This window comes from Rhinolophus ferrumequinum, chromosome 22 (genome assembly GCF_004115265.2).
Source record: "Rhinolophus ferrumequinum isolate MPI-CBG mRhiFer1 chromosome 22, mRhiFer1_v1.p, whole genome shotgun sequence".
In the NCBI taxonomy this organism is placed as follows: domain Eukaryota; kingdom Metazoa; phylum Chordata; class Mammalia; order Chiroptera; family Rhinolophidae; genus Rhinolophus; species Rhinolophus ferrumequinum.
In genome coordinates this window covers 28,363,412-28,385,382 of record NC_046305.1, presented here as the reverse complement: position 1 = coordinate 28,385,382, position 21,971 = coordinate 28,363,412, and the positions used below count along the sequence as shown (strand labels likewise).

Sequence of the window (21,971 nt, the reverse complement as noted above, 5' to 3'; positions counted from 1 at the left end):
AGAAGAAACAGAGGGAAACATCATAGACTACCACCACACAGAAATAATAGACAATAACAAAAAGGCAAAGAAACAATGGAGACACAGACTTACCAGAAAACTAAAGATAGAATGATAGGAAATCCTCACATATCAATAATCACCCTAAATGTAAATGAACTGAACTCACCAATAAAAAGGCACAGAGTAGCAGATTGGATCAAAAAACTAAACCCAACCATATGCTGTCTCCAAGAGACACATCTCAGCTACAAGGACAAGCGTAGACTCAAAGTGAAAGGGTGGAAATTGACACTCCAAGCAAATGGTATCCAGAGAAAATCAGGTGTAGCCATAATGATATCAGATGAAACAGACTTCAGGGTGAAAAAGGTAACAGGAGACAAAGATGGGCATTTCATAATGGTAAAGGGGACTATACAACAAGAAGACATAACAGTCATCAATAGTTGTGCCCCCAATCAGGGAGCACCAAAATATACCCAGCAACTACTAACAGAACTAAAGGGAGAAATTGACCAAAACACAATTATACTGGGGACTTAAATACATCATTGACAGGTATGGATAGATCATTCAAACAGAAAATAAATAATGAAATAGCAGCCCTAAATGACACATTAGACGAAATGGACATAATTGACATTTATAGAGCACTTCGTCCTAAAACATCAGACTATACATCTTTTCTAGTGTACATGGAACATTCTTAAGGATAGACCATACATTGGGACATAAAATCAGCCTCAGCAAATTTAAGAAGATTGAAATCATACCAAGCATATTCAAGGCTTTGAAATTGGATATCAACTGCAACAAGAAAGCAGGAAAAAACACAAATACATGGAGATTAAACAACATACTTTTAAAGAACGACTGGGTCAAAAAGAAGTTAGAGGAGAGATCAAAAGATACATAGAAACAAATGATAATGAAAATACATCCTACCAAAATTTTTGGGATACAGCGAAAGCAGTTTTAAGAGGGAAATTTGTATCATTACAGGCCTATCTCAAGAAACAAGAAAAATCCCAAATAAATAACCTCACGTTACACCTTAAAGAACTAGAAAAAGAAGAACAAGTGAAACCCAAGGTCAGCAGAAGAAAGGAAATAACGAAAATCAGAGCAGAACTAAATGAAATAGAGAACAAAAAGACAATAGAAAAAATTAATGTGACAAAGAGCTGGTTCTTTGAAAAGATTAACAAAATTGACAAACCTCTGGCTAGACTCACTAAGATCAAAAGAGAGAAGACACTAATTAACAAAATCAGAAATGAAAAAGGGGAAGTTATCATGGACACCACAGAAATACAAAGGATCATCCAAGAATACCATGAAGCACTATATGCCACCAAATTCAATAACCTAGAAGAAATGGGCAAGTTCTTAGAGACATATAGCCTTCCAAGGCTGAACCATGAAGAACCGGAAAATCTAAACAGACTGATCACCAGTAACGAAATTGAATCAGTCATCCAAAACCTTCCCACAAGCAAAAGTCCGGGACCAGATGGCTTCACTAGTGAATTCTACTAAACTTTCAAAAAGGATCTAATACCAATCCTGCTCAAACTCTTCCAAAAAATTGAAGAAGAGACAGTACTCCCTAACTCATTTTATGAGGCCAACATTACCTTGATACCAAAACCTGGTGAGGACAGCACAAAAAAAGAAAACTACAGATCAATATCTCTGATGAATACAGATGCAAAAATCCAAAACAAAATTCTAGCAAATCGAATACAACAATGCATTAAAAAGATTATTCATCACGACCAAGTGGGGTTCATCCCCAGGACACAAGGATAGTTCAACATCCACAAATCCATCAATGTGATACATCACATAAACAAAATAAAGGACAAAAATCATATGATTATATCAATTGATGCAGAAAAAGCATTTGACAAGATACAACATCCATTTATGATGAAAACACTTAATAAAATAGGTAGAGAAGGAAAATACCTTAACATAATAGAGGCCATATATGACAAACCCTCAGCTAATCTCATAATTAATGGTGAAAAACTGAAGCCCTTTGTTCTACGTTCAGGAACACGACAGGGCTGTCCCCTATCACCTCTGCTTTACAACATAGTGTTGGAAGTCCTTGCCAGAGCAATCAGGCAAGAGAAAGAAATAAAAGGCATCCAAATTGGGAATGAAGAAGTTAAATTATCGCTCTTTGCGGATGACATGACGCTATATATAGAAAACCCTAAAGACTCCACCAAAAAGCTATTAGAAACAATCAACGAATACAGTAAAGTTGCCGGCCGGCTACAAAACCAACGTACAAAAGTCCATTGCATTCCTATATACTAACAATGAAATCTCAGAAAAAGAAACACAAAAAAACAATTCCTATTGTAATTGAAGCAAAAAGAATAAAATACCTAGGAATAAACTTAACCAAGGATGTGAAGGACCTATATGCTGAAAACTGTAAGACATTTTTGAAAGAAATTGAAGAAGACACAAAGAAATGGAAAGACATTCTGTGCTCATGGATTGGAAGAATCAACATAGTTAAAATGGCCATATTACCCAAAGCAATATACAGATTTAATGCAATCCCCATCAAAATCCCATTGGCATTTTTTAAAGAAATAGAACAAAAAATCATCAGATTTGTTTGGAACCACAAAGGACTCTGAATAGCCAAAGCAATCTTAAGAAAAAAGAACAATACTGGATGTATCACACTCCCTGACTTTAGCTTGTATTACACAGCTACAATAATCAAAACAGCAGAAAAACAGACACATAGACCAATGGAATAGAATTGAGAACCCAGAAATAAAACCACATAAATATGGACAGATAATTTTTGACAAAGAAGCTAAAAACATACAATGGAGGAAAGACAGCTTCTTCAATAAATAGTGCTGGGAGAATTGGATAGCCATGTGCAAAAGAATGAAACTGGACTGCTATCTGTCACCATGTACCAAAATTAATTCAAAATGGATCAAAGACTTAAGCATAAGACCTGACACAATAAACTGTATAGAAGAAAACATAGGTACTAAACTTATGGACCTTGGGTTCAAAGAGCATTTTATGAATTTGACTCCAATGGCAATGGAAGTAAAAGCTAAAATAAATGAACGGGACTATATGAAACTTAAAAGCTTCTGCACAGCAAAAGAAACCATCGAGAAAATAAAGAGGCAGCCAACTGAATGGGAGAAGATTTTTGCAAACAGTGCCTCCGATAAGGGGCTAATGTCCAAAATATACAAGGAACTCATGAAACTCAACAACAACAAAAAACAAAGAACCCAATTGAAAAATGGGCAGAGGACCTGAAGAGACATTTCTCCAAAAAGGACATACAAATGGCAAATAGACATATGAAAAAATGCTCAACATCACTAATCATCAGTGAAATGCAAATAAAAACCACAGTGAGATATCACCTCACCCCAGTCAGAATGGGTATCATCAACAAGACAAATAGTAACAAGTGTTGGAGAGGCTGTGGAGAAAAAGGAACCCTCATACACTGTTGTTGGGTATGCAGACTGGTGCAGCCGCTATGGAAGGCAGTGTGGAGGTTCCTCAAAAAATTCCAAATAGAATTACCATATGACCCTCTCATGGGTATCTACCCAAAAAATCTGAAAACATTTATACATAAAGACACGTGTGCTCCAATGTTCATTGCAGCTTTGTTTACGGTGGCCAAGACATGGAAACAACGAAAATGTCCTTCGATAGATGAATGGATAAAGAACTTGTGGTATATATACACAATGGAATACTATTCGGCGGTAAGAAAAGATGATATAGGAACATTTGTGACAACATGGATGGATCTTGAGAGTATAATGCTAATCGAAATAAGTCAGACAGAAAAAGCAGAGAACTATATGATTTCACTGATATGTGGTATATAAACCAAAAACAGGAAAAGAACAAGACAAAAAATTAGAAACAAAAACTCATAGACACAGACAATAGTTTAGTGGTTACCATGAGGGTAAGGGGGATCAAATATATGGTGATTGAAGAACTGATTCTGGGTAATGAACACACAATGGGATGTATAGATGATGTAATACAGAATTGTATACCTGAAATCTATGTAAATTTACTAACAATTGTCACCCCAATAAATTAAAAAATAATAATAATAATAATAATAATAATAATAATAAGTGGAAAACATTCTATAAATCCATCAATTGTGGGAATGATTTAATAAACTATGGTCAATATAGAATATGGAATGCCTAACAGCAACTAAAAAGACAGCTTCACAGACATGAGAGACTGATAAATGAATGGAGAGTTGAATGATTCTATAAAAATTTAGAATATGTCTCTTTGGGTATCTATTTGTATAAATATAAAAAAAAGACTGGAAGTCATGTCAGTTACTATGTTTGGAGAATCTATGTTTGGAGGGAGGAAAAGTGAAACTTTCATTTTTTATTTTGTACATTTTTAGTAGAGAAGAAAAATCCAATCTATTAAAGAAACAGACTATCATTTTTCCCAGTTGGAAAGGCAACATTTCTATTTCTGAATATTGATGGAGGATTGCACCGGCACCAAGATGGACGTTGTCTGATACAGTCATATTTTTAAACTGCATGCCAAACCAAAGCACAATTAAATAAATATATAACAATAGAAAAGGAAAATGTATATGACATGCATAATTGAAAATACATGTATGAATGATAGCAATATATACCTGCTTTAGATCCTTTTTGGAAGGAGGGATAGTATAACTTACACGTGAAAAATGCATGAAATTAATACAGTTGAGCCACTCACTTAGATGTTAAAGAAGTAAATGGAAGAGATAAATATATCATATTAAGATGAGAAAAATACAGGGTTATCACATCCAAAAGATATTTTACTCTCACTGAAAAGAGCTGCACATTAAGCCACAAATAAAACTAATAGTATTTAATTCAAGCTATTTATTGAGCACATACTATATACGAGGTCTGACAATTAAGTTCGCAAATGCATCCTAGAAACACGGCTACATACCTCGTTGCTGAATATCACTATGATCACCTTCGAAGTATTCCCCTTGGGAAGCTATGCACGGATGCCAGCGCCTAGTCCACCCTTCAAAGCAATTTTGGAACTTTTTTTCTGGAATGGCCATCAGAGCTGTCGTATGACCCTTAGTGTCCTGAATGTCATCAAAATGTCTTCCTTTCAATATTTCCAGCATCTGAGATGTCATCAACCTAGCTAACACTGTTCCCTCACCCTGAAGATTCTCTGAGACCTGCCCACTCCACCCCAACTCGCAGGCCCACCCAAGCTCCATCCAGTGTCTTTTCTACACAAATGGCCTGCCTTGACTCATACTGCAGATTTTCCTTAAATCTTTCAAAGGTTCACAAACCCCAAACAAGCAGCATCTGGCCTCGGCAAAGAATTAAGTGAAATGGAGATAAGCAATCTATCAGACGCAGAGTTCCAAACACTGGTTATAAGAATGTTCAATGATCTTAGGGAGAACTTCAACAGAGAGATAGGAAGCATAAAAATGAAGATGAAAACCATGAAAAAGAACCACTCAGAAATAAAGGACACAATAATGGAAATGAGGACTATATTACCAGGAATCAACAGTAGATTAGAGGAAGCAGAGGATCCAACCAGTGATGTAGAAGGTAAGGTAGCAGAAAACACCCAATCAGAACAGCAAAAAGAAAAAAAGAATCCAAAAAATTGAGGAGAGTTTAAGGGGCCTCTGGGACAATATCGAGTGTACCAACATTCACTTTATAGGGGTACCAGAAGGACAAAGGAACGTGCAAGGAATTGAAAACCTATTTGAAGAAATAATGATAGAAAACTTCCCTAATCTGATGAAGGAATACAAGCCTAGGAAGCACAGAGAGTCCCAAACAAGATAAACCCAAAGAGGCCAACACCAAGACACATCATAATTGAAATGCCAAAGGTTAAAGACAGAGAATCTTAAAAGCAGCAAGAGAAAAGCAGTTAGATACCTATAAGGGAGCCCCCATAAGACTGGCAGCTGATTTCTCAACAGAAACATTGCAGGCAAGAAGGGTGTCGTGCGGGGTGTCAGGCGGGGTCTGTGGGGTCTCTGGTCCCGCTCCCCACATAAGAATGCAGGACATGGTGAGGCCAAAAAGGAACACCCACGGAGTCATAAGTAGGGGAGTCATACCACTATATTCTCGCTGGCGGCTGGGTTGGAGAAACAGGAAACAGGAGCAACACAATTCTCAACCCTCACTGCGCCGCTTGCAGGCTCAGCCACCATCTTCTTGCTAGCTCCCCCCTTTTTTTGCTAGCCCAGCCACAGCAGTTATATTCATGGCTAATGGCTCACTGGTTACAGCTGATGGCCAGCTAGCCACAGCTGATGGCCATTTGATCACAGTCGATGGCCATTTACTACCTGAGCCAGCACCTTTCTATGTGAGGCCGAGAGCCTGGAAACTGCTTTTTGGGGCTCTGTCCCCACAAAGGGAGTAGCAGGAAATATTTCAAGTGATGAAAAGCAACGACATACAACCAAGATTACTCTACCCAGCAAAGCTATCATTTAGAATTGAAGGACAGATAAGGAGCTTCCCAGACAAGAAAAAGCTGAAGGAGTTCATCACCACCAAACCAGTTTTACAAGGAATCTTAGAGGGATTTCTTTAAGATGGGAGGGGGGTTAAGGATGAGTGAAAGGGGAAGGGATTAAGAAGTACAAATGGGTTGTACACAATAGTCATGGGGATGTAGAGTATAGCATAAGGAATACAGTCAATTATATTGTAATAACTAGATATGGTGCCAGATAGGTACTAGATCTATCAGGGTGATACATGGGAATGAGGTTGGGGGCAGGGTGAAAAAGGTGAAGGTATGAAGAAATACAAATTGGCAGTTAATACAGTATGGGGAATATAATCAATGATACTGTAATGATCATGTAAAGTGCCTGCTGGTCTCTGGACTTATCAGGGGGATCACTTCATAAACTGTGTCCAATGCGCTATACACCTGAAGCTGAAATTGAATAATATTGAACATCAGTGGCCCAGGTGGTTGGAGCGCTGGGCTCCTAACGCTGAGGTTACCAATTCGATTCAAACATGGGCCTATGAGTTGCACCATCTACAGCTAAGATTGTGAACAACAGCTCTCCTGGGAGCTGGGCTGTGGTGAGCAGCTGGAGGTCAGCATGAGCTGCAGTGGGCTATCCCAGACTGCTGTTTGCTGCCATGGGCTGCTGCGAGCTACCGTGTGCTGCCAGGATGGCTGGCAGCCAGCATGAGTGGCCGGCAGCCATCATGAGTGGCCAGCAGCCATTGAGAGCTGCTGTGAGTGGCCGACCGCTGAGTGGCGACCGACTGCCTCAGCTGGGGATGAGGTGGGCGAAGCGCAAGGCTCATAATACCAGCATGGGCCAGGAAACTGTCCTACACCTGAGAAAAAATGGCTTAAACTGGAGTGGGGTGGGGAAGTGGAAGAAGGGGAAAAAATATTGAATGTCAACTATAACTAAATATATAGGTTTATATAGACACGGGATGTGTAGTACAACATAGGGAAGATGGTCAGTGATATTGTGTCATGCAGGGCGGCCTGCGGGGGATCCTGCCAACTACGCCAAGTGTCATGCAGGGTGTCAGGCAGGGTCTCATGAGGGGTCTCTGGTCCCGCTCCCCACACAAGAACGCAGGATATGGCTAGGCCAAAAAGGAACACCCACGGAGCCATAGGTAGGGAAGTCATACCACTATGGTCTCGCTGGGTTTACCCGACGTGCGACCTGCTGTCCGCTTTGCTGCCAACCGACCGACTCTCCTCCACTCTCCTTCAGTCTCCTCCTCTCTCCTCGACTTCCCTCCGTAGCCGCGGCAGTTATATTAGTGGCCAATGGCTCAATGGTTACAGCTGACGGCCAACCAGCCACAGCTGATGGCCATTTACTACCTGAGCCAGCACCTTTCCACATGAGGCTGAGAGCCTGGAAACTGCTTTCTGGGGCTCTGTCCCCACATATTGTAACAGATGTATAAGATGTCAGAGGGGTAGTAGCTTGAGGGGTAGGTTATCACCTTATGAGGGGTTTAAATGTCTAACTATTATGTTGCTTTGTACATCTGAAACTAAAAAAAAAAAAAAAAAGATTTTCCTGTTTCTTTATCGATGTTTACTTGGTCTACTGTGCTTCTCACAGTCAGCCAACAATTCTGATGCAAAATTCGACGAAGTTTTGCAATGTTTTCGCCAGTTCTGCTCGTTACTGGCCACCCTGACCTCTCTTCATCAGTGACGCATTCTCTCCCCTCAGAAAAACGTTTAATCCATTTGTACACTGTTATTTTCTTCATGGTATTATCCCCATAAACTTAGACTAACATGTCCCTGATTTCACTTCCACGCTTGCCAAGTTTAACAAGAAATTTAATGTTTGCTTATTGCAGTAATTCAAGCTCAGACATTCTCACGATGGCACACAAAAATAGGCAACAACAATAATGAACGCCACTCAGCGAGATACTGTCACATATCGACATGAACACAGCTTTGAGACACTGATATACCAAGGTTATGAAACCTTACCAAGCTGTTTGTACAGTGCTGGCAACGTAAGCTCACGGTGGCAAGTTCGCGGATTTGATTGCCATACCTCATATCAGACATTGTACTTTACATAGAGCACCTCGCTTTAATCCTTGCTCTTGACATCATGAAGGGTAGATGGTGACCCCTCTACAGATGAGGAAAGAGGCACAGAGAGGTTAAATAACTTGCCCAAAGCCAAACAGCTGGTAAGCAGAGGAGCCAGGATTCAGACTCAGGATTGATTCATAAGTCCAAGATCTGATGTATTCTGCTATCTGATCTCCTAAAACTAAAGCTCAAAATCAATGTTGGTAAAGTGTGCCTCAATAAAAGCATGCTCACACACAGAGTACCTGCCTTCCTGCCTTCCTTCCTTCCTTCCTTCCTTCCTTCCTTCCTGCCTTCCTGCCTTCCTTCCTGCCTTCCTTCCTTCCTTCCTGCCTTCCTGCCTTCCTTCCTTCCTTCCTTCTTTCTTTCTTTCTCAGCTATCTAAGGTACCTCTAAGTACCAAGCTGGGACTTTGTTCTAGTTTCACCCTCAGACTGAAATTCTCTTTGTGGTAGAACTGGCTCATATCATCCTCATACCCAGAGACTGAGACTTCCAGGTTCTTGGTTAGAACTTTCATGAGGCCTTTGTGATGGCAGACCTGGGCGTTGCCACAGTGAACCACAGGTCCTGGGGCTGAAGGCTTCCAGCATGCCCTGAAACCCAGCTGGCCCCTTCACTCCCATTTGCTCAGCACCCTGTGGCATCTTCATCACTTAGGCACATAGTTATCCTCCATCTCTTGTTCCCCCAGGCCCTCACCTTCATTTCCTCAACTCCATCTCCTCACTCTTTGGCCTTCTGGTAACTCTCTCCAGCCCCAGGCCCTTCTCACCCCTCCCTCCCTGTTCCTGACACTTCCTCTTCCCACCTCTTCCTGCTTCACCCTTTTCTCCTCTCAGGCTCTTTCTCTCACTTCTCCTCCCTCTGGCCTCTGCACTCCTCTCTCAGTTGTCTCCCTCAGTCCTTTCTTCCCTCACTCCCTTTTCCTTCAAATCTTCACTGTCTGACTCCTCCATTCCTTCCACTTTCTCTCTGCCCCCTTTTTTCTCCCCACCACTTTATTCTTCTCATTGCCCCATCCCCTCCCCTCTTCACACCCTCAGCCACCTGCTCTCCGCCTCCTTCCTTTCTGCTCCTTTATTCCCCCTCACTCTGCTTTCTTCCCACTGGTTGAGCTAGATCAGCTATATCCAGGGACAGTTATGGGACTTGGGGAGAAAAAGGGAATGGTGACTCCACATAAGTGGAATCCAAGCCCAAACTGTAGAAGGGGACCAAAAAGAAAAATGAAGAAGGAAAAAAAGAAGATAGATATGGAGGACCTTAAGAAGGAAGTAGTCATGGTGAGAACACCAAAATGGATGCTGACATATTGCCCTCTGAAAACACTCCTTAACCCTCAGACTTTTAACATCTTACCCATAGGCCAGAGCCATCCCTCTTTCCCCAAGTGTTTCTCCCCCTCCCCTAAAAATGATCAGGGATCACCACCTCTCCTTCAATGACTCTGCTGTCCCCTCAGAACGATCACAAATTAACTTTGGAACAGCTGAGCACCAAGTATTCTGTGGACCTGGCAAAGGTGAGTGAAGGAAGTCCCTGAGGGAGGCAGAGAGAGGGTCCCCGTCCTAACTTTGAGGCTACCAGGACAAAAGCCCCTAACCAATGTTCTTACCCTTAACCGCTGCCCAATCAAGTTTCACAGGCCACACACTTAGAAAAAGATGATAATGGGAACTATCCCAAAGAAAGCTCAGAACTAGGTAAGAGAATAAGAATAGTTTAGGGCAGTGCTTCTCACACCTTTGTCCCTAGGACTCTTTTACAATAATTAACTATCAAGGATTCCAAAGAGTTTTGCTTATGTGAGTTACATCATCTATAATTACAATACAAAAATTAAAATTGAGAAATTAAAAAATATTTCCTAATTAATCTTAAAAAAAAGAGTAAGCCCATCATACAGTAGTATAAATAATATATTTTATGACAAATAATTTGTTTTTCAAAACAAAAACTTTAATGGCATTTAACATTTTTGCAAACCTCTTTAATGTCTAGCTTTTTAGTAGAAGACAGCTGGATTCTCATATATTTTCAGTATTAAATCTATTGCGATATAATGTGTCATGTGGGCTTTGGAAAATTCCACTGTACACTCAAGAGAATAAGAGTGAAAAAGGCAAACAATAATTTAGTATTATTATGAAAATTGTATGAACTTGTGAACCCCCTTAAAAAGTCTTGAGACCCCATGGCTTGCCAGACCACATTGAGGACCATTGGGTTAAGAGTAAAATCATATATTACTACTATTACTATTACTACCCTGTTTCCCCGAAAATAAGACCTAGCCGGACCATCAGCTCTAATGCATCTTTTGGCGTAAAAATTAATATAAGACCTGGTCTTATTTTACTATAATATAAGACCCGGTCTTTTCTAACATAATATAATATAAGACCGGGTCTGATATTAATTTTTGCTCCAAAGGATGCATTAGAGCTGATGGTCTGGCTAGGTCTTATTTTCAGGGAAACACGGTACTACTGTAACCACTAATACAATGACCACAAATAAAAACCTTAAATACAAGGCCTCAAAATGTAAGTTCGTCTTAGCTCTAGAATTTCTTTATTTTTTTTAATTCTTTTTTTTAAATCTTTATTAGGGAATATTGGGGAACAGTGTGTGTTTCCAGGAACCAACAGCTCCAAGTCAAGTCGTTGTTTTCAATCTAGTTGTGGAGGGTGCAGCTCACTGGCCCATGTGGGAATCGAACCGGAGACCTTGGTGTTATAAGCCCTGCGCTCTAACCAACTGGGCCAACAGGCCGCCCACTGACTATCCAATTATTTATCTTATTCGTCAGTGCTGCAACAGATGTCTTGAGAAATCGTTGTATCAAAGGGCTTGGGAGGAGGGTTTTGGCAAAAGACTTGGGTTCCTCTCTGGTAATTCGTGGAGGAGAGAAGATGCAGATCAATCTACAAAATGTGGTGGTGGGAGACCTGGTAGAAGTGAAGGGTGGAGACCGAATCCCTGCTGACATCCGGCTCATCTCTACACAAGGATATAAGATGAGAGAGCCAAGCATGGCCTTTAAGGTACTGTGGTGACCTTGGCCCAGTGAAGGAATGTATGATTTTATTCAGAACCTTGAGAAGTTACAAGTGCAAATTTGAAATTAGAGACAATAAGGTGCTGGTGTGCAAATTTATGCTTCTCTCTGCATGTAAATAATGAAGATGTTGGTGGCAGATAAAGATGTGCCATCTTTACAAATGAATCTTTTTTTCCCCTGCTCACTTTACGACCCATCCTGCCTCCCATGCCAGGTGGACAACTCATGCTTGACTGGAGAGTCAGAGCCCCAAACCCGTTCCCCTGATTTCACCCATGAGAACTCTCTGGAGACCCAAAACATCTGCTTCTTCTCCACCAACTGTGTGGAAGGTGAATATCGCATCATAAATAGCCTAGATTCAAAAGCAGAGATTGAAAGATTTCTAAAGGTAGTAGGGTAGGTAACAGTGGTAAATAGTCTAGGCTCTCCATCATTCATAAGCTGTATGACCTTTAGTAAAAGGTCAAAGCCATCATTTTCACAATTACACAATGATGATACTAAAAGTCGTCACCGTTCAGATTTTTATGTAGATTAAAGCAATAATACACATAAAATGCTTAGCACAAGGCCTAACACATTGTAAGTGCCCTATAATTGTTAGTTATTATTATTCTAGCTAGTCAATGGACTATGCTATATGAGCTGAAAATAGCACAGAAGGGAAGAAAAATATTCAGCCCTGAAAATTATTCTTCTCCTGAGGCAAGCCCTATCTTCTCCTCACTATTCCAAAAGAAAGCGCAGGCACTGGAAATTTGAGTTCCCAGAGGTGTCATTCACACTTTGGGTTTGTTCCTGGTATCTAAGACATCCTTGAACTGGGAGGCAGTTCTGGCCAAAGTGATAACAATGGACTCAATATCATTATGTCAACTTCTTCATCCTTTCTCCTTAAGGGGATCTGCAAGATCTCTGGAACACACATTAAAACCATTGTTCATACTTAAGAATAAATGTTTGGGCATCTAAAAATAGCTCAATTTAAATTGAATGCCTAGTATGTGTCAAGTGCTACAGATAGCTCTGATTCTCACAACACTATACAACATATATTATCCCTATTTTACACATGGAAAACTAAGGTTCAAAGAACTTAAATGCAGTATCCAAGAGCATATCTCAACAGAAAAGAAGAGGATCAAGAATTCTAACGTAGGTTTGTCTCCAAAGCCCATGCTCTTTCCACAGACCCTCCTGTGGAACAAAGCTTTCTAATGACCACTCTGGTAGTAAAATTAGATAATTTGGAATTACCTTAAAGGATAAGAGTGACATTAAGACTGAAGAAGAATCCAACTAGAAAATAAAATATACATTAAATAAAATTTAAAAAATTTTTGATTGGACAGGACAGAAATATGCAAGCTAGCAAGCTTTCTCCAAAAACATTAGATTTCTATTAGTGTTTTTTAGAAAGAAATTTGCTCAAATTTGTCCTTCCAAAGTAGGGTTTTCACCAGCAAAGTATATGCTGCAGATAAGGGGAAAAGTGGATGGTTGCATTCCATCTGAGAAACAAGGATCTTGCTACAATGGAGGAGGCTTTAATAGGAGACTAGAGGGATCCAAGATGTGGCCAAGAGGGTGACTTTTAAAGTGAGGGATTTCTGTGCAATCTGCAAACTAGTAGCATAACTTTAATCTTTATCCTAGAACCTTGCCTCCCTGCTTTCATCTCTGTGGATTTTGACAGGACTGCTGATACAAATATCTCTCTTTGTGTTCTCATGCATCTTCATGGGGGGGTCCAAAGCTATTTCTCTGACACTATCTAAAAGGTTATGAGGGAATCAGTCTGGCCTAGGATATGGGAGGCTTGGCCTTCTTAACCTTCCCCAAAGTTGCCATCATCCCACCCTGTCTCTAGACACATTGGGACTAGTCATTAAATCCCATCTCTCCAAGCATGGGGAAACCATAGCAGAAGGATGAAAGTGAAGAACTAGACTAAACCATGGAATAGTCTATAGATACAAGTGAAATAGATACAGGTGACACCACACTGTACTCTCCCCCCAAAAAATATAAAAACCTTTCAGCACCTCTCAATTATTTTAGTAGCTTCCTTTCACAAGGCTCAATGAATGCCTCTGACAACCAGTTTGAAGCTCATCTGTAGAGTGCCTCATGTTGGGAAGCTTTCTAGAACCTCCACCTAACATTGACCTGACCTTTCTGGTATCTGAGCCAGGACTCTGTTGTCAGACTCATCTAGATGAAGGTGACCTTGGAGATTGGTGTTACAATGTTTATTGGAACTGCCAGATTAGAGCTCACTCCTACAAATTACACATATGGTTTTGTATGTGTCCTTCTAGAGACCCTAAATTCATCTAAATGAAGAAAAGAAAGAAACTAATATTTGAGTGCCTACTATGTACTCAACTCTCTTCTAGGCTCTTTTAAAAACATTTATTCCTCATAGCTTTGTAGGTGTTTTCAGCCCGTTTTAAAGAGGGGGAAACCTGAGTCTCAGAGTGTTTAAGTAACTTGCCCCAGGGCAAATAGCTAGAAAGTTGGGAAAGTTGAACTTTCAGCCCTATGTCTTTCGGATTCTAAAATAAGTGCTATTTCTACAATATGTTGCTTTTCTGGATGATTCTGGCTGTGACTTTAATGGTAGGAATTTCAGCAATTATGGTAAAGCAGGAAGAATTACTCTGAGCAAAGAACATTGCCAGGCCCCTCATTTCAAGCCATGTAGGTGAGTGGTCTGCATCATGTGTGTGCAGAGCCAAACGTGATGTCCCAGTTCCCAGTGCCCCTTCAGGTCAATGCTGGTGGAGGGAAGAGCACAGAAGTCCAGCTGTGATGGCCTATGCTACCCAGCAGGGGTCACAGTGGCTCCAGTCATCAAAGCAGGGAGGGGGTTCAAGGCAGGGCATGGTTTCTCACCTCAACACTATTGACATTTTGGGCAGGATAACTCTTCACTGTAGGGGGAGAGGAGGGCTGTTCTGAGGATGGCAGGATGGTTAACAGCCTCCTTACCCTCTACCCATTAGATGTCAGTAGCAACCTCCTCCTACACAGTTGTGACAACCAAAAATGTCTCCAGACATTGCTTAATGTTTCCTGGGGGGCAAACTGTCCCTGATTGAGAACCAATGGGTTAGAATATAGGGGGATGTTGGAACATAGGACTCTAGCAAATGGGTAACCACTATTCCTGGGAATCTAGAAAGTTTCAGCTGCTGAAGGCAAAATAAAAAATATAGAGACAATAGAAGATATTTAGATCAAGTGCAATGAAGACCTTGACAGTGAAGGTAATCATGCAATAAAACTGGGTATCTCTGGAGAACTATGAAATCTCTTCAGAGATTTTTCAGACTAGAAGACCCTTGTATAAACTAAATATGAGGGGAATAGAACATAATGACCTCTCAGAGAGCCTTGAGTTTCCACCTTGTTTTTTACTACTGGCAGCTTTGTCTTTGTAGAAAACAAGCAGAATAGCCTACCCAACTCAGACTTCCCCCTTCATCTGCAGGAACAGCCAGGAGCATCGTAATTGCCAAGGGAGACTCCACAATGATGGGCCGCATTGCCACCTTGACATCAGGCCTGGAAACTGGCAAGACCCCCATTGCTATAGAGATCGAACACTTCATCCATCTTATAACCTTGGTGGCCATCTTCCTTGGTGTCATTTTCTTTGGGCTCTTCATTATCTTGGGCTACAGCTGGCTGGAGGCTGTCATTTTCCTTATTGGCATCATTGTAGCCAATGTGCCTGAGGGGCTGCTGGCCACTGTCACTGTGAATAGCCAAGATGGAGGGTGGTCTTGGAAAACAAATCACTCCAAGGAAATGAAATCACTAGTATCTTTTTCATTGTTGAATCGCTCAAGAGCAGAGTACTCCTGACGTGTATACAGATGTCAAATTGTTTAGTTCCCAAATTACATTGACTTCCTCCACCCATATTTTCTAGTGCCTTCTCTTTCTTCTCAATAAGAAAGGAAGTTAGTTGCAATCCAGAAAGCATTAGATTATAACTCTCCAGGATGAGTTCCAGTCCTGGGTGTACTGGCCAATGAACTTGGCCAAATCACTTACCTCCAGGCCACAATTTATTCATCAGTTTATAGAGGAAGATTAATTTAGAATCATAGACTCTTATTGGGAAGGACTCATAAAAGCCCATATAAATTCAAGCCTTTCAACCAATGCTAACTATCCTATACAAAGTTAATGGGAGATGATGATTGTTTTTAGTCATAAGAGGACGACCCCTTTTTGTCTCAGCTCATTTCATTGTTGTGTTGCTCTAGTTCAATTGCATCGTGTTGAGCAGAAATTGATTCCATGTTTGGTCCCAGTTTTTCCATCTGAGGAAACACAAAATAAGTCAATTCTCTCTCTTCTACAAACCACCCTTTAGATTTTTTGACAGTAGCCATTAGGTCCCCTCAAACTCTCCAGGTAGGAATTAAAATAATCCCTTTCCCCCTCACCATATGACAGTCTTCAAGTCCTTTGTCTTGCTGATCACCTGTTTGGAGTATGCTCTAGTTTACCAATACCCTTCCTAAAACAGGAATGAGAATAATACTTAGGTTGTGGTTGGACTAGCACAAAAACATCAGAACTAGTGATGTTATGTAAATAAACCATAACCCCATGATTATGTAATTCTGCGCTTACATACCCTCAGCCTAAGAATTCATTAGCTTTTGAAACAATCTTGTCACACACTTGACTTTTATTGAATTTATGGTCAATATAATTTATGGTCAACAAAAATCTTCTGGTTTAACTGATTCTGCAAGTCATCTTCAGTGCTGCAATATTCCTTCTCAATTTGGTCATTCTCTGCATTATTTAAAACTATTGGTATTATACAACCCCTCCTCCACATACAGAATCTTATACTATAATAAAAGTCAATGTGGTCTCTGGAAAGATTGGACTTGAGAAAGAGGTGTGGCCTGATTTGAATGAAAGAGGCTGATGAAAAAGATGACAGGATCATGGGGGCGTGGAATATTCCTGGGACAATAAGAAAATCATTATCTATTATACCCTGGTAAAGTAATACACTCTGGTTTTGAAACTCTACGTCGGAACAAAAGGGAAATTAGTACAAAATTTTTTTAAAAAATCAGATATCCAAAACACAGTGGTATGAGTAGCCAATATCTTCTCTCCACTTATTCTTTGCCCTCTTCATGGCCTTAGGTGTGTCTGACACTGGCAGCCAAACGCATGGCCAGGAAGAACTGCCTGGTGAAGAACCTGGAGGCGGTAGAGACACTGGGCTCCACCTCTACCATCTGCTCTGACAAGACAGGCCCCTCACCCAGAACCACATGACCGTCGCACACTTGTGGTTCGATAAGACCACCTATGAGGCCGACACCAGCAAAGAACAGATTGGTGAAAAGGGGTATTGGTGGGCCAAGACTAAAAGGATTTGGGGGATGTGATGAGTGAGCTGAGAGGGAATGGTGAGTTCAAACAGAAGACAGCTGGAAAGTGAATGAGAGAAGGGAAGTATGAAGGAAAGGAGATGTCTCTGTGAAGTTTTGGGGTGCAGAACAGGATGGGAATAACTCCCTGCTTTAAACTCTCCTCTCCTCTGCTCACAGTCTGTTCTTTCTCTCTAGGGAATACATTTGCCAAGGGCTCTGATACCTGGTTTATCCGGGTCCGAATCGCTGGACTCTGCAACAGGGCTGACTTTAAGGCTAATCTGGAGATCCTTCCCATAGCTAAGGTGTCAGGCCTAAGAGGGTAGAGGGTACTTCAGTGTTTAGGGTATAACCCGCCCTCTCCCAAAAAACCTCTTTCCTGGTGCTCAGTGATTTCCCAATCACCCCTCCCCACTCTGCCCCTCTCCTGTCCCACGGGCAAGCCCAGATGCCGAGGCCCTCAGGCTTATATACACAACCCCATCCTGGCAGCGGGAACAGCAGGGGATGCTTCTGAGTCAGCCCTCCTCAAGTTCATTGAGCAGTCCTACAGTTCTGTGAAGGACACGACAGAGAAAAGCCCCAAGGTGGCAGAGATTCCCTTAATTTTACCAACAAATACCAGGTACAGAACCGACAAAGATAGGAGAATGATTGGTGGGGCTCATCATTTGGGGAAATGAGAGCTTTGCCTTTGTCTTCAACCTCACCTCTGAGCAGTAGCATAGACAGTGGATAACTAGCATCCTCACTAGGAGGAAGGTTCATCTCAAAAGATAGTTCATCTCAAGAGATAGTGACAAATAGGTGCAGAAAGGAGCAGGTAGGTGATAAAGGGAGAGGCTTCAGTTCTAAACAGAACTTGAGGTTATGCCACATTTGTGGAGACAGCAAGTCATAAAACACTCTCTTAAGGCTGGTTGGTGAAAGTCATGTTATAGTCCCTGCAGCTGTTAGGAGGCATCTTTGTGGCTACTGCAAGATTATCTGCTGAGGAATAAGGTTGGATTTATAAGACACTTCCCAGACATACCTATTTCATTAGTTATCAAATATTTGTTTTCATTCCATGCCTGCAATTCTAGCAGCTGCCATCAGGTCAAGAGTCTCCAGTATGTTTCTGAAGTTCATTTCCCAGGAGCATTTTGTTTGTTAACCAGAGAGGAATGGCAAGGGAAGGAAAACTGTTGAGTGAGGGACACTGGTGTCACTAACAATAAAATCCATGACAAAGACAGGAAACACAGTATTTCTCTCCCACATGAGAACCCTGGCACACTTTGAAGAGAGGAGTTATGGTGAAAAGTAGGGAGCGGCAGCATTGCCATGACTGGAACTGTACCAGGTAAGGTCTGAATTCTATGGGACAATTGTGATTTACTCAGGGGAATGGGATTCTCCAAGTTCATGCACTGTTGTAAAGGTCAGACATTCAGATGTGGGTAATGGAGAGAAAATAGGACTCCCAAAAGTCTGTTTTGTTTTGGGGTCTTAAAAAACATGCAGTGGTGCTCACGTTTGCAGCACATCTACTAAAATTGGAAGGATGCAGCAAAGATTAGCATGACACCCGGGTAACACACTAATTTGTGAATCATTCCACATTTTTATGTTTGAAAGTTGCTTATGAGGGTAGATCTTAAAAGGTTTCATCACACGAAAAAATATTTGTAACTAAAAAGAATAGTAATAAAATAACAAAATTATATAGATTTTTAAAACCCAATTACCTATATTGTCACATTGAACACTGGACAAGTAAGAGTTAAAGAAATAGATCCACAGTTTTTTGCCTCAACTGGCTTTTAGTCAGTGTAATAAGATAGGTCTCCCAGACCCAAACTTATTTCCACTTTTTTTGACCTCTTGTTTAGTGACCTCACTAATCAGACAGGAATTTTCTGCTAGGCAGGGTCCAATTAAAGCCTTGACCACAAATAATTAGGTACCTTTTTCCTCTACATGATTTAAATAAAAGCAAAACAGCCATGGCATTTGTTAGGATGTCCAACAAAATAGCAACTTTCCCTAGAATGACCACATTAGTGCCTTTTCTGAGCTATTGAATATCAAGTTCAAACAGCAAAATCTTCCTCCATGGTGAACTCAATGTGCTCGGCCAACCCACCAGCCACCGGGCTCTTGCAGGGCTTGCTTGGGGACTACGCAAAAAAATCCCTCTATCTACTTTCACTCTCTACAGACAACTGCCTTAACTAGCTTGCTAGTAGGGTGGTTAGAGGCTCCGGTCTGCAAAGGAGTTCTTAGTCTGCTGGTCATTTGCAGAGCTTGGTTTCTATCCTTCTCTGAGATGAAAAGGAAGAAGGTTCTCTGTTCTGTTATTTCCAAATTTCTCCCATATTTTTATCTGTGATTTTCTATCAAGATGTGATTTTTCTGTGACCAAGTTACTAGTTTATGTAGGTCTTGTGTCATCTCTAATAATCTCCAGTAGTCAACAAATATGTATTAAGCACTCAGAATATTAAGCTTTAAAAACTTTTACAGCTTTCTGCTTAAACGAGTTAAGGCTTTTCCTCTTAACTCCTTAAGCATATTTTGAATATAACTAAACATTTTTTTGAAAGTTTCTAGTGGAATGTTTTTAACCAAGTTTTACACACAGATTTCTCACCTTGCTTATCTTTTGAGCAGTGCAGTCTGGCCACCATCTCATTTCCTTTCAATGCGCTGATTTTGTTACCTAACAGGCTATATAGGAGGAATTTCCTGTGGATCAGAAGAGGATCCACAGATAATTCCTTTTCACAGATCAAAGGTCAATGGAAAATGCAAAACCAAAGTGGACCTTATTTTTCTCTCCTCCTTTTGTGTTGTCCTCCTCAGGTTCCCTTCATGAATATGTCCTTCCCACCTCCACCCCAGCCACACTGACCCTGACCCTCCACTTGTGACCCCCTGCCTGCACCATCCAACTCGTCTTGCACCTTTAGTAGAGAGAGGAAAGGGACTAGAATGACTAACATATTTTTAAATTGTGCTTTACCGTTTTAAAAGTATTTTTTACAACAACATCTCTCATAAAAACAATGAAGTAGGCACCGCAGAATCATTCACGTTTTAATCAAAGGCACTAAGGTTTTAGAGGTCAAACAGATTGACCTGAGGTCATAAAGCATTCCTGCTGGCCCTAGAACACAAGTCTTTGGGCTTTAAGCTTTCTCTCCAGCCCACTCTGCTGTCTTTTCCTGCCCCACCACTTCTATTCTCTAGCCATGCGGGTATAGAGGAAGCAGGAAAAGTGAATGCACCTGCTATTGCCAATAGGGCTAAGAAAATAAGAGATTCATTGTACAAATAACACCAGGCTAGTAGGTTCCTGGAAAGGAGGAGGGTGAGCTGACCATGGGCCCATTTGACTAGAGAGACAGAACAGCATTAGGGTCAGAGGACAAAGGAAATGGAGGGGTATGAAAAGGTTGCCTATCTCTTTACCCTCAAAAAACTTTCTCTTGCTTTTTAGCCCCTGACCCTGCTCTCTCTCTTGTTCCACCAATGCTTTTTCTCCTCTCCCTAGATGTCCATCCACCTTCGGGAAGACAGCTCCCAGGCTCATGTGCTGATGATGAAGGGGGCTCCTGAAAGGATCTTGGAGTTTGCTCTAGTTACCTTCTGAATGGGCAGGAGTACCCAATGGACAATGAAATAAAAGAAGCCTTCCAATATGCCTACTTGGAACTGGGAGGTCTGGGGGAACATGTGCTAGGTGAGGAGACTGCGGGAGAAGACTTTGTAAGAATGGCATCAAGTGGTTATAATTGGTGTGGTGAAAAATTGAGGATGTTGGGGTGAGTGGGATAGGGATATAGATAGCTAAATTACTATTAGTCCCCTTTTATGTCTCTCTTCAGGGTTCTGCTTCTTGAATCTACCTAACACTTTCTCCAAGGGATTCAAATTTAATACAGAAGAAATCAATTTCCCCATGAATGACCTTTGTTTTTTGGGGCTCATATCCAGGATGGGACCCTCCCCGAGCTGCAGTGCCTGATGCTGTGGCAAGTGTTGCAGTGTAGGGATTAAGGTAAACCTTTACCACCCAGAAGACCCACCTGTCACACATTGGAGCAATAGTAGAAAGCCTGCATAGAGTTGGTTCTTAATAATCTTGGTTTAATTGATTTCTCTTTCCTTCAGCTTAGGATTTTTAATCTTAAGAGATAACCTAATAGTAAGTTTCCTCTATAGTTAGATGCCTGTCTTGCATTGAACATTAGAATCACCAAGTAAACTTTAAAAATCTGATGCCTAGGCCACACCCCAGATCCATTTACATTAGAAGCTCTCAGGGTAAGACCCAGGCATCTTATTTTTTAAAATTTCCATAGAGTTTCCATTGTGCAGAGAAGTTTGAGAACCAGCACCCTAGGACAGTGCTTCTCAAACTAATGTGCATGTGATATTGATAACTTCCCTGCTTGTACCTGATATGCTGGATCCTAGACTAGGGGAGGGCAGGTTTACAACAGGGGTGTGTTATTGGAGGTATTTAAGGAGAATGAGATGCTATCTGTTAGAGCTGGTTTTATCTTAGTCCTTTGACTATTGACAGTTTGTCTGGGAGTAGCCTGGACACACTAATTTCAATGATTGTTACTAGAGTGGCAGCCAAGGAATGGACATAGGAAATTATTCTGAGTGAATTCCCTGATTATTGTTAATACAAGATATTTGTGGTGATACACTCCTTTGCAGAGATAGCATTATTATAAACACATCTACATAGAATAACCAAGGTATCCTGATATTCCCCCACCATGGTT

The 21,971-nt window shown here is 41.0% G+C and overlaps 1 protein-coding gene and 1 pseudogene across 1 annotated transcript; both read left to right on the top strand.

Moving 5' to 3' along the window:
- The first annotated feature begins 11,502 nt into the window (after positions 1 to 11,502).
- On the top strand, positions 11,503 to 21,226 carry LOC117015202 (sodium/potassium-transporting ATPase subunit alpha-4-like). The gene is given in 11 exon segments (XM_033093690.1): positions 11,503 to 11,713; positions 11,972 to 12,096; positions 15,264 to 15,532; positions 16,955 to 17,066; positions 17,069 to 17,152; positions 17,383 to 17,499; positions 17,689 to 17,787; positions 17,790 to 17,812; positions 20,726 to 20,801; positions 20,804 to 20,914; positions 21,060 to 21,226. Coding segments are annotated over 11 exon segments (1,254 nt in total). The 5' UTR covers positions 11,503 to 11,615; the 3' UTR covers positions 21,200 to 21,226.
- Positions 18,696 to 18,796, top strand: LOC117015496 (uncharacterized; annotated as a pseudogene).
- Positions 21,227 to 21,971: the final 745 nt, after the last annotated feature.